The sequence below is a fragment of the Stegastes partitus genome, unplaced genomic scaffold (genome assembly GCF_000690725.1).
Source record: "Stegastes partitus isolate 25-593 unplaced genomic scaffold, Stegastes_partitus-1.0.2 Scaffold585, whole genome shotgun sequence".
In the NCBI taxonomy this organism is placed as follows: Eukaryota; Metazoa; Chordata; class Actinopteri; family Pomacentridae; genus Stegastes; species Stegastes partitus.
This window is the reverse complement of record NW_007578316.1, coordinates 100,118-112,655: the sequence shown is the minus strand read 5'-3', so window position 1 is coordinate 112,655 and position 12,538 is coordinate 100,118. Positions and strand designations below refer to the sequence as shown.

The following is a 12,538-nucleotide window of genomic DNA, read 5'->3' as shown; positions in this document are numbered from 1 at the left end:
ACGACAACTATGCGTTAAAATGAATGTGTTCATTCCACAGATTAATCTCTTTAAATTAACACGCTAATTTTCTTGTGAATTAATTAATGAATTGAATTTATTTCCAACAAATGAAAGGGGGGAAAAATATCTAGTTATATTAAGCCTCATTTTTTTCAGCTTTTATTTTTAAAAATGAAGTTTCAAGAAAGTTTGGTTTGTATTTTAGCTTAAAACGGAGTAAAATAAACGACAACTATGCATTAAAATGAATGTGCTAACCCCAAAGATTAAGGTCTTTACATTAACAAGCTAATTTTATTTTGAACTAATGAATGAATTGAATTCATTTCCAACAAATGAAAGGAAAAAAATATATAAAAACAAAAGAAAATCATTTTAAAAAGAGCATTAAAAAGAATAATAATATAATCAAATCATAATATTAACAAGTCCAAAAAAGAAATGGGAAGAAGTATACACGTAATTTTGACAGCCTGAATACAAATTTGTTTGATATATATAGGCTTTATTTTATTTATTTTTTTCTTTACAATTATCTGGCGACCCCCTGAAAGTATCTTGGGACCCCCATGAGGGCCCCGACCCCCAGTTTGAGAACCACTGCCCTAAATAAGGAGTAGATAGGGAGTTGAAGCTCGTAATCCGTTTTATGCAAATCTATCACAACTATATCACAAATATATAGACGTCAGCTGTTTAATTGATCTTCCATCTTGATATTTGGTTCTCTCTCCAGCTCCACATCAAACACTTTGAGCCTCTGACTGTTTTTCACACTCATTCTGGATCCTCTGATAACATCCGACCATTTTCTGACTCTCCCTGTGGAATGGCATTAAATTATTCGCTGCTCACTGAGCTGTAATATGTTTGGATTCGTTGTTTTGAGGTGAAGCCGTCTCCTGTGTAATTTTATCTCATCTGCATAAATTACCAGTCTTCATGTCTTTATTTGTTATTGTGCTTATTTTTTTTCCCCTTTCTTTCTGTGTTTATTTGAATTATTACCATCACGGTCTCTTACGTCCTCGCAAATTAGCATGAAGCTAATCTGAATAATTGAATTAAAGCTAGACATGGCAGCACAAACCTCACGGTGGATGATAATGGCGATGGGGGTGAGGGGCGGGAGGGTGTCGGTGGTAATGCGCTGATGGAGGAAGAGCTGCGGGAGTGACGGCGAGGGTGAGTTTCTACCTCGAGCGGGGCGGCCTTTGCCTTGCAGGTATCAATTGCAGTCTGATCGGACGCCACTGGGATCTGTGGGAGGAGGGACTGGTTAGTACGTGCCAAGTTATTTCACAGCTCTGCTCTGTTTCAGCACAAATAAAAAACCAAACGCTGACCTTGTGTGCAGCTTCTGGAACCCCATTCCCACAGAAACCATCCACCTTGTTAGATAACAGCTGCATTCAAGAGGTTTTTTTTTTCCCATCATTTGTCATTTACAGCTTGTTATTGGAGCTTCTCCTCAATCCGCCTCCATTTCTTTCACCAACTCCTAAAAGAATTGCCGTGAACTTGTTGCCGTCGTGGCGAGAAAGAGTGATAAAGAGGCAGATTGAAAACAAGCCTTTTGAGAGAACTGCTGCGCGTTGTGCCCTTGAGGCAAAACAAGGCTTCATTGCAAATTAGATAATTGAGTTTTCTGACCCTTTAATAATAAATGTCCCCTTCTCCAATTGTTGAATTCAGCCCTCGGTCTTTCACGCTGAGAGCTGGTGTGTTTACTGTTGCTGCTTTTAAGAATTTAAAATCACCATTTTTTTGCAAACCGGGCTGGAAGTAGCTCAACCTGACAAAGAGCTGCTTCAGCGCCGACACGGCAGCCCGGGGATGTAGATGTCGTCAACACCCAAACATCAATATTTTAAAGCGACGCTGGGTTTTTCTAGCATGGTTCAAGTCATTGTAGCCTGATTTTTTCCTCTCGTTTCACTATATATTTGCTGCTGGCTGTGGCTAAAGTCATTGGTCAGGTTTAGAGTCCAGCACCAGGTTGGTAAAAGTTGTGCAACAAGTGGGCGAAAACACAAAAACACTTATTTATTTAATCAAAAATGAAAGGCTTTGCATGCTGCAGCCTTTTTGACATCGAAATCAGCTAATAATATTAAGCTAAGTCCACTACAAGGGTGTTTTTTAATCTTTTTTTATTGTGAAAGCTCATGACAGCCTCGCTATAATGTGTCCGAATGGGCTCAAAGTCTCAGCATCGAGTGTTAGCAAGTGGATTTTTTTAAAAACGTTTTTCTCGGCTGGATTTGCAATGGTAAATGGTCTGCACTTCTATAGCGCATTTTTCTACCTTAGTGGTACCCAAGGCGCTTTGCAATCACATTCACCCATTCACACACCAATGGTGACAGAGCTGCCATGCACGGCGCTAATCTGCCATTGGGAGTAACTTGGGGTTCGGTGTCTTGCCCAAGGACACTTCGGCATGTGGGGGGGACCATCAGTGGACAACCCGCTCTAACAGCTGAGCCACAGCCGCCCCCTTATTTGTTATTTGTGAATGGAGAACCAACAAGTGCAGCCACTATTTTTGTTCTGCACAGTCGGGCAGTCACTTCAGCTAAGTACCAACCCAGCTGGTGACTGATTCTGGACCCGAGTTCACGCTTCTACATGTTCTAAGTGTGTAAGTAAAGCGAGCACGGCCTCAATCACGGGTCGGGTCATAGGTGGTGTATTAACAGGTTGGGATAAATCTGGATTTACCTCTGAGATAACTGCAGGAAGTGGGTCAGTTTCAGCGCTGAGATGTGCTGAAGTGGACGCGAGCAGGACTCTGCTCAGAGCTGCTATTTTAGAAGCTGGTGGCTGCATCACAATCTGACACCATTCAAATCTTTCGAGGCCCCGAAAGTGTTGGAATACTTGAAATGATTACGAAACTAAAAAGGAGGTTAGCAGACTTTTTCAAAGTGTTTTAAAAGCAACCACGAGCACCTGAAGAGAAAACACTATCCTGGAAGCTATTCTGTTCGTTATTAGAGAGAGCTTTTCAATATCTTTTGTCTTTGTGGGTTCGCTCATAAAGTCGTAAAGCCGTCTGCCTGCTGAATAAATGTTCAGAATCTGAATGTGCTCCACTTCCACTGCGTGTGGCCTCGTTAAAACACCGCTTCTTATTTAAATATCATTTTTAGGAAATCAACAAATCGGTAAAACAGTCGATGTATTAATCGATAGAAAAGTCGTCTTCAGTGGAAGCCCAGACGCTGCGTAATCCGGAGCCTGTGTTGCCGTTATTAGTTCATTAATGATGTTGTCTCGCCTTCGCGGGCAGCAGTGTAGCTCCATTAATGCATGCATGACCTAACTTCTACTGCCTCCACGATGTCTGCGCTGCTATACTGGGTCAGCAGCAGGTCGGCCATCGCGTCTCGGTGCCCTTCTCTGGCTCACCTCGTGGAAACATGGCAGCTGGGTTTGTTTTTATCCAGCTCATGGGAAACGGCAGCAGTAGGGGGGAGGGTGTATTTTTGACAGCAAGTTGTTTTCGTGAATCGAAATAAAGTTTGAAACTGTGACAGAAATCCTGTCGCTCTACAGCTAATTTCCAGCACGTTTTACATCATGGAAGTATCAGTAAAATGGTCACCAATAACAGCCCTGTGCACATGATTCAGTAAATGCATCAACGTGTTTATTAGCATTTACCAAAAACACAATCGATGTGCTTTATTTGCAGAAGCCTGCACCCTGGGGCTAATGTGCAGCTTGTTAATGTCGGGCTTCATTCATTTGAAAAGCCATCAAAAAAATCCAGCACGCAATCACAAAACTCCTTCGTAATATATAAACAATTATTCATGAGGACATTGCTGAAGATGCAGCTTCCCCTTGTTTACAGTCTGAATGCTAAGCTAAGCTAACTGCTCCATAACCAAACAAATGAGAACGACCGGCATTGATCTTCTCATCTAAACAGAAAAAATAGACAATCAGCAGATTTTCCCAGAATGTTGAGCTGTAGTTTAGTCTCTAACTTTGAGTCGATTGGCAGGTCTGCACCGACACAGTCCCGTGGATTCACACCTGGAAGCTGCTGGGTAAGCAGAGCTCAGTGTCTCGCCTTAGGGCGCCTCTGCTTGAAAGTCTGGGCCACAAAAATTCTCCCTGAGTTGATTTAAAGACACATCCACACCGAGCAAGACCGCCTGATTAGACCCGAAACTGGCCTGAAATATGCTGCAAATCCCACAACTCGGTGTATCAATAAGGTTGAAACCAAATAAACCCCCGAAACGCCCAAGGACGCGTCCAGACGACAAACAAAAGCTCAGTATGAACTACGTACATCACATGGAATTTGATTTAGGTTTCAATTCCGCTTTGAGCCACTTTTATACGTGGTCATAAATCAGACACGGGCCTGATTTAGTTTTTATTCTTTGCAGCGTGATCTCATTCTGAACGTCGAAATTCATTTTACGTCCCTCTAGATCGACATTCACACAGTTCTGCGCCAGCTGGAGTCGCTGCATGAGTCCAAAAATAAAAGAAAGCCGCAACTTCTGAATGAAATTGTAAATGCTGACTTTAGTGGTCTTCTTGTTGACGTCCAAACAACAACGTACATAGCGTAATGTCGGATTATTTTGCGCTTTTGGGTCATTTCGGGGCTGTGACTGGTTCCCATTGGACTCTGATATTGGTCACATTTAACGTGAACAGCCAAACAAAAAGATCACATCTGAGAAATAAATCCAAATTAAAAAGGTTTGCATTGTGAACATAGCCGAAGTATTTTATCAGTCTGAGTACTTCCACACTAAAGTAGTTTTTGCAGCAGTTTTCATCCGGTGGTCGGTCTGATCTTTACTCTCTACGGTGGCTTCCCATCAAAAAACACACTAACGGCGCCTCAGAGACGACATCCCACAAAACATCATCCGGCTACGAGTCAGCAAAAAACCAGCCGGAAGCAGACTGTACCTGATAGTCCCGGACATCTCTGTCAGTGAACGTCAAAACGTAGATCATCGCCCGGCCGCCCACGTAGATGGTGTCGCTCCCCTCCTGGTGGTACATGCTGATGTAGTTCTCAGGTTTGCTGAAGTGGAACCTGGAGGGCTCTGAGGATCAGAACAAAAAGGGATGAGCTGGCAGATGAGAGCGTTGCTCGAGCACACTGTTGGTTTTATTGTTAAAATGTAGGTTTTTATTTGTGCAATTAAAATATACCCCGTGGCGACGGAGCGTAAATAATTCAGGTGAACTGAACTCAATTAGATGAATTGTGACAACAAGAGGAAAAGCAACAACAGAAACGATTTCATGAGATGAAGCTGCTGCTGCTGCTGCTGTACTACATAGAATCAGAAGAATGTATTTGTTTTTGTACAAATCAGAGGAAATCAGTGTAAAAAAAAAAAAAGGCAAACTGCTCCAAAAGTAGAGGTCAAACACAAGAACAGAAGGTCAAAGATTCAGAAAGTTATTTAAAAGATGATCCAGATTTAGTCAGACTTAAGCTCCTCAGGCAGGTTGAATCAGAAGTCTGCTGGCAAAGAGCCAAACCTCTGATTTTTTAATCTACATTTAATCTCCCCTCAGTATAGCGACCAGCTTGAGGAGGACTGTCTATAAACTGGTTTTCATTTATCAAAACCACTTGATCCGCCGCCGCTGCCCTTTGTGCTGCCGCGCCGAGCGGAGAGCCTTTACGGGACTCGGAGGGAAAGGGCATCTGGTGGGAGCGTAAATATCACCGAGATAATCATGTGGGCAAATCCCGTCACAGGTTTCTTAGTTAAATTACACTCTGGACACCTCCAGAAGGCTCCGAAAGTACATCTCTGAATCACACGTCCAATCAGGATCACACTTACCTACACTGCAACTGTGCCTGCATTTAGAAATAGACTCAAACCAGCGCTTTTATTTGAAAGATGTGTTTACGTACAGAAAATGTAGGAAAAAAGAGAATCTTAAAAACAGCCATGTTGAATAATGAATGCTATGCATCTAAAAAAAAGACCCCCTAAAAGGTCTCCCAGCCTTTTTATTCACTTCGTCTTTGCTCCAGAAGAAGACGTTTCCATTTATTTTTTTCAGAAAACTTGCGTCCGGTATCAAAACAACAACCTGTTAGGGCTTCTCTGATGAGATTTCCTTCTCATCCTTGAATTACAAAAAAAGACATCTAGCCTGACAGCAACACCAGGATGAAGTGGTGGTGGTGAGTCGTGGGGATACAGGTTGCTAGCCAACCAACTAAGTTTCTATGGAAACAGCGGCCTCTCTTATTGGTGGGAATCTAATTGATGAAGCCTCGCAAGGAAGTGACAAATGCGCAAGGAAGTCCGTTGTGGCTGATGGCCTGGGTAAGAACATATATAAATTAATTTCACCGTCTGACGGTCTTAAGGGGAACATTATGTAGCTGCCAAAGCGCACCAGCAGATTTGTATGAATATTTGCTTTGGCAGAACAGCCTCCCCGAGTATGTCTCTGTTGATTCAGACAACAGAGAGAAGGTTAATCTTCCGTTACACAGACTTACATCACGCTCGAAGAAAATCTGAAACAAACTTGGCTGGTGCTCATAGAAAGAGTTTCACCACTTAAATCCATACAAAGAAGTGTTGACTTTGGTTAAAAGCATGACTTTGACGAACACTTTGCTGCCTTTACTGGACAAGAAACCACCAGTTAAGTTAAGTATTGAGGTCCTATATTTTCAACCAATGCTTCTGTCAACTTTTCACATGTGCTTTCTGTTGACCTACAAGTATGAGAAATCCAAATGACAGGAAAGAGTAAACATGGATGTAAACAAAGCAAGTTTTGCATTTTTTCAAAAAGTCGTCTATGCAAATGTTTTAAAGTCGAAGCATTTTGGCAGAAACACAATCCCCTCTATGAGTAACACTGACTCGAACACTTTGGTTATGAGGCACCTTTAATTCAGCTCCAGGTGTTAGACTAAGCTACCCAACCTGTTTGAATAAGCCCAAACACACAGCAGGAACAGAATGTACAATCATTCAAGGAGGTTATGTTTCATTCAAGGTGGTTATGTTTTAGCCAATGTTTGTTTGTTTGTTTGTTTGTTAGCAAAATAGCTCGAAAAGTTCTGAACGGATTTTCATAAAATTTTCAGGAAATGGTGATAATGGTTCAATAAACAGATGATTACATTTTGGTGATGCTCTGGCTTACAATCTGGTTATTTTCTCATAAAACAGTAAATGCTGTTAAGTGTCACGCAGAATGCTATCGTTGCACCGTTTGTCCACTAGATGGAGCTCTGACTCCGTTCACTCCTTCAGTCCTCACCGCTGTCTTTCTCAGCAGTACAGGAGGAAGCTGCAGCCAGGTGGTATTACAGGAATGGGCTGAGCGGAGCTACTGACAGATAAGACAGTGACTCAGCATGCCTCCAGTTTCACTGTAACTCTCGTTGTCATGACGACTGACGTGTGCTTCGTTGCGTTGGTCATGCTTTTCATTTATGTTGCTAAAGTTGTGCTAACCTTGCTTAAGCCACTCCCCGTCTGTTTATGTTAGCAATAACATGGCTGTAGTTATGCCAACCTAGCATAGCATTAGCTAACAGCTTAAAGCCAGTAAGGAACTGCAGAAATAACATCAGTGTACAAAATATTGTAGAGTACAGAATGACCATTCATCACTCCGTCAGCTTGTTATCAATGATCCATCCATCCATCCATCCATATCCATCCATCCATCATCTCTACACCTTAATCCTCTCTAGGGTCATGGGGGGCTGGAGTCTATCCCAGCTGACTCAGGGTGAAGGCAGGTTCACCTGGACAGGTAACCAGTCTATCACAGGGCCACACTTAGAGACAGACAACCAAGCACACTCACATTCACACCTACGGACAATTTAGAATCACCAATTAACCTCAGCATAGTTTTTGGACTGTGGGAGGAAGCTGGAGAACCTGGAGAGAACCCAGTGACCTTCTTGCTGTGAGGCAACGATGCTAACCACCGAGCCACCTTGCAGCCCGTTATTAATGATATCAATGTTAATTCAAATGCTAAAGCTAAGCTCTGGTTCTCCATTAATCTAACAGTGTAGATGAAATGAATGCAGGACTTTAGCATTGGCTGGAAATCACCATATGGTTGCAATGAGCTGCTTGGTGGAGGTCTGCACTCCAGAGAGCTTTTCTAGTTTTAACCACATTTTTTTCTGTGTCTTACCACAGTTTCTAAAGGGTCACGCAAATACATCTGACATATCACACTGTGGGTGAAATCTGATCTCCAAAACGTTCTCTGCTTCGCCCTCTTCGTGTAAGCATCTGTGTTTCCTTTTTTTGTTTTTCTGCTTAGGCATTTAATCATTGCTACGAGGGGAAAACCTTGAATTTTTAAAAGGTCAGCTTTTCAAGAACCCAGATAAACAACCTTATTTTTGTGTGTGTGGTTTTTAGCTTGTTCTTGAAAAACAAGGCTTCATTAAAATCAGCGATCGGAGACCTTCCTTCCCCTCAGAGGAGCTTGTAATCCTTGAAGTGTAAACATTTTGAAATTAGCGGTTCACTTTCAAAAGATAAAAAAAAAATAAAAAATCCTAATTGCACTAAAAAATGTGCAAATTAAAGACGAGTATGGCACAGATGTTATATCTGGGAGTCGTCTCCACTTGAAAAGCATTCTGAATGTGGTAAAGAAAAGCAGCAAAGTGAAATCATTTAGACGCCTTTGAAGCGTCTCTGATCGTATGACAGCTGCTATTTTACTTGCGCAGAATCTTTTACTGCAAACTTGTTTTTGCAGATGGACCTCAAGGTTTTCCATTATGAACATGACAAGAAAATCTATGAGGCTCTTGGTTCGAAACCATCTTGGTATCGATGCCTCCGACTGAGACAGAAGGTCAACACAAATGAGAGCAGAACTTCGGCAGGCTGTTGTATTATTTTGGATGCGGCTGTATGTGTGGAATTGAGCTGAGCTGCTTTTTTTTTTTTTTCTCTTTCATTCAATCTCTCGGTGTCTTTCTTTGAAATTGTCTTTCCTCTTCCTCTCTCTTATTTTTTTGTTTGTGCTACTTTCTCCATATCTGCCTTTTGATGCCGCCGTCACTCTCAAACAGGCAAATTCAAAGGGAAGGTGTGCGATCGTGATGCACAGTAACTTTCATTTTCTATTCACGACCTAATCCAAATCCTAATCCCAGCGCAGTTAAACAAATGAGAAGAAGCACAAAAGCACGACTTCCTTCTATTTCCATTCTTCGACACATGTGCATATGAGGAAGTTTAACTCATTTTTATTATTAAAGCAGCACTGATCAATATTACACAACGTACATCATCCAGCTCTGCACCTTCCCCTCAGCTCTGTGCAGCTTTTTTAGCATATTCCAACGAGCTGTTTTGGGTTTATGGCCTGCAGTAATACTGTTCTGATTCTGCCTCTCATCACCCTCTGCACTCCAGCCCCCAAATGGAGCCATTTTCTGAGAAAATGCTCCAAACGCCAACTTAACTGTACCTGCCAAGCGGTAAAAGGCGCTCAAAAGTGAGCAACCAGCTGGTCAACATAATGGAGCATTCAGCCGCTCGAGAGTCACTCACGCTTCCAAAGAGCTGGCGACCCAAACGGGGCAAAAAGTAGAGTGAATACCGACGTTAAGTTCATCCAGCCGGTCAGAGACTCCACTGTTATGAATTGTAATGTTTCTCGTGGGGCTGCAGGGTGGATCGGTGGTTAGCACCGTCGCCTCACAGCAAGAAGGTCGCTGGTTTGCGTCCCAGTGAGGACACCCGGGATCTTTCGGCGTGGAGTTTGCATGTTCTCCCCGTGCAGCGTGGGTTCTCTCCTGGTTCTCCGGCTTCCTCCCACATAGTCCAGAAACATGCTGAGGTTAATTGGTGATTCTAAATTGTCCGTAGGTGTGAATGTGAGTGTGCTTGGTTGTCTGTCTCTAAGTGTAGCCCTGTGATAGACTGGTTACCTGTCCAGGTGAACCTGCCTTCACCCTGAGTCAGCTGGGATAGACTCCAGCCCCCCACGACCCCAGTGAGGATTAAGCGGTGTATAGATGATAGATGGATGGATGGATGTTCCTCCTGAACTGCTGGCGTTGACGTCATCAACATTTCAAGGCACCGTTGTTGAATTGGGCCTCAGGTTGTGAATTATGCTGCTTTATTCTGATTTATTTGTCGTTTGACATTCCGAGTCTCTTTCATCGCCGCGAAAAGCACTTTAATTTTTAACTACACCTGAATATGTGGCCATTAAATTCTACCTTAATGGAGCGTATAATGATTGGTATCAATTTATTTAATTTTTTTTTGTTGAGGTTGTTTAACAGAAGTGTTCAGTTTAATGCCCATTTTGAAGCTTGTAGTTTATTGCATGTGTGTATGATCCAAATGGCAGTTTATATGTGTGACGGTAAACACTATAAAACCATTTATTTATTGTATCTGCTCTCATAGTTGTCTGATTGGACTCCTTTCACCTCTCATGCCAAATGAATCCAATGCACTCCCATTCTCTCCAGCGATGACAGCACGTCTCTTCCTACTCCTTGAAGCGAAACCCAATTTTAACCCAAATCCTGAGACCCGGTTGTAGCCTTTAAACAATTCCTTGAAGGTACTAGAAGCTGCCAAATGTCCTCATTTGGCTCAGCTTTTTAGCCAAATGGGGGACATTTTTAGCGTTCCAGTCCCTGGGAGCTGTCCGAGGTGCTGAAACTGAGCCTCTGATGGATCCTCTCTGACAGTTTCCAACCTGTACTTCCTTCTTTGTGTCTGCGTGTGTAGCTTTGTGTGTTTGTGTGTGTGTGTGTGTGTGTGTGTGTGTGTGTGGTGTGTCTGCTCTAACGACAGGCATCAATGGATAACCCTGGAAATTGCATAACAACGAGTTTGATTGATATGACATCCACGTCCGGGGCCGTCATCCTGCGCGTTTTGTACTGTGGCCATCAGCAGGAGAGGGGAGGGATACAGATACAGATAACTTGGCACACAGCCCCCCATCTCTATTGATTGCTGAATACATTAGAGGACTGTGTGAGGTGTAAAAAGACGTGAGTGGAATAGATAATAGCAGACGGCTTGGAATTTTCCATCCACCGCTCTCCCTTCCTTATTCTCTCCCCCTCTCTCTCTCTTATTCTCTCCCTGTCTCTGTGCCTTTCTGTCTATTTGCACATGTAAATATATATAAATATATATACACGGCGGGTGTTACAGTAAAAGCTGCCCTCTCTCCTCCTCTGAGCCTTTGCTGCAGTGTGAAGCAGCTGCTCTTGTCCCGCATTGCAGCTCCGCAAGGACGCGGGAGGCTACAGTGGCCGTGTCAACCTCCAAAAAGTCATATTTCACTGTAATAATGGCTTCTTTCTTTTTTTTCTTGGTGTTTAAAGGGGTACGGCCTGGCGGTGTGTTCGGGGGCGTACATAAAGGCGCCATGTTCACCCCCACCACCTCTCCTCCAGGCACACGAGAGGTTGCTTTTAAGCGCGTCTGGGTGTTTTTTTCTTTTTTTTTTAATCTTCCGCTCGGTGCGCCTGAACGCCGTGGAGATACGGAGGGACGGTCACTAATTAGAGTTGGTGTGACCTAGAGACGAACCCGCAGGGAACTTGAAGAGAGCTGAGATGGAAGCTAACGCACAACTTGTCAGAGAGAGAGAAAAAAAAAACCGAAAAGCCACAAGTTGTACGAATTAAGCCAATTTAGCCAAATTGGACGGCGCCAGTGTGCGCAGAATCCTGGGAATGCGTGAAGAAGCTGGCGAAGAAAACAGCAAATGAGTGCGTTTTTAGTGTCAACGCTAAGATTATATTGTAGAATTGGTTTTCCTCCAGATGCTGATCCTGTTAGAGCCCGTGGACATGTGTGCGGGGCCTGAATGGTGGAGCGCGTAATTTACTACTCGGTCAGCGGGGGGAGGGCGGTGTTTTAGAGAGATGAATCCAGAGGCAGCCCCATCATTTAGGCTTCAAATCTACTATTTATGCAGCTTTTTTTCCCCTCTCTCTCTCTCTCTTTCCCTCTCTTCAAATGACAACAGTAAATGAGAAAAAAACTGGACAATAAATGGATGCCTCACCCCATGACTGAACTCATTCACTCACTCATCCATCCGTCCGTCTCTCCAAACCTTCACCCTTTCATTCATCCGCTGCCACACACAACACACAAACATGATGGTGATGAAAACATCCCGTGAATGAGCGGCTGAATGGAAGGAAAAAAAAAAAAAAAAAGAAAGATGATATTGGGAAGAATACAGCAGCTTCCTACCGTGCACAACAAATTTCAGCCGAGGTGACTTTCCGGCGATAATCGTAGCGAAAAGCGACAGCAGGATGAAAGAATTCATCTTTTTTTCTCCTCTCGTGATGCTGCTGTGGAGTAGAAAAAAATTAAACCGTGCAAAGCCCCCCAAATCCTTCTTCTTCTCCTTCTTCTTCTTCCTCTTGTTCCTCCGTGCAGCCGCCTGTATGTTCCCTCCCCGATCTGCTGCTGCTGCTGCTGCTGCTGCTGCGTCCCAGAGCTGTGCCAACGACTGCTGC

At 43.3% G+C, this 12,538-nt stretch overlaps 1 protein-coding gene across 1 annotated transcript in view; it reads right to left on the bottom strand.

Moving 5' to 3' along the window:
- LOC103362574 (semaphorin-7A) overlaps positions 1-12,345 on the bottom strand; it is a 47,432-nt gene extending 35,087 nt beyond the window's left edge. The window contains exons 1-3 of the mRNA XM_008288959.1: positions 12,267-12,345; positions 4,951-5,090; positions 1,201-1,263 (exon numbers count right to left, since the gene is read on the bottom strand). Of these exons, the coding sequence (XP_008287181.1) occupies positions 1,201-1,263; positions 4,951-5,090; positions 12,267-12,345 (282 nt within the window). The remainder of the gene's footprint in view (positions 1-1,200; positions 1,264-4,950; positions 5,091-12,266) is intronic.
- Between the last annotated feature and the right edge of the window lie 193 nt (positions 12,346-12,538).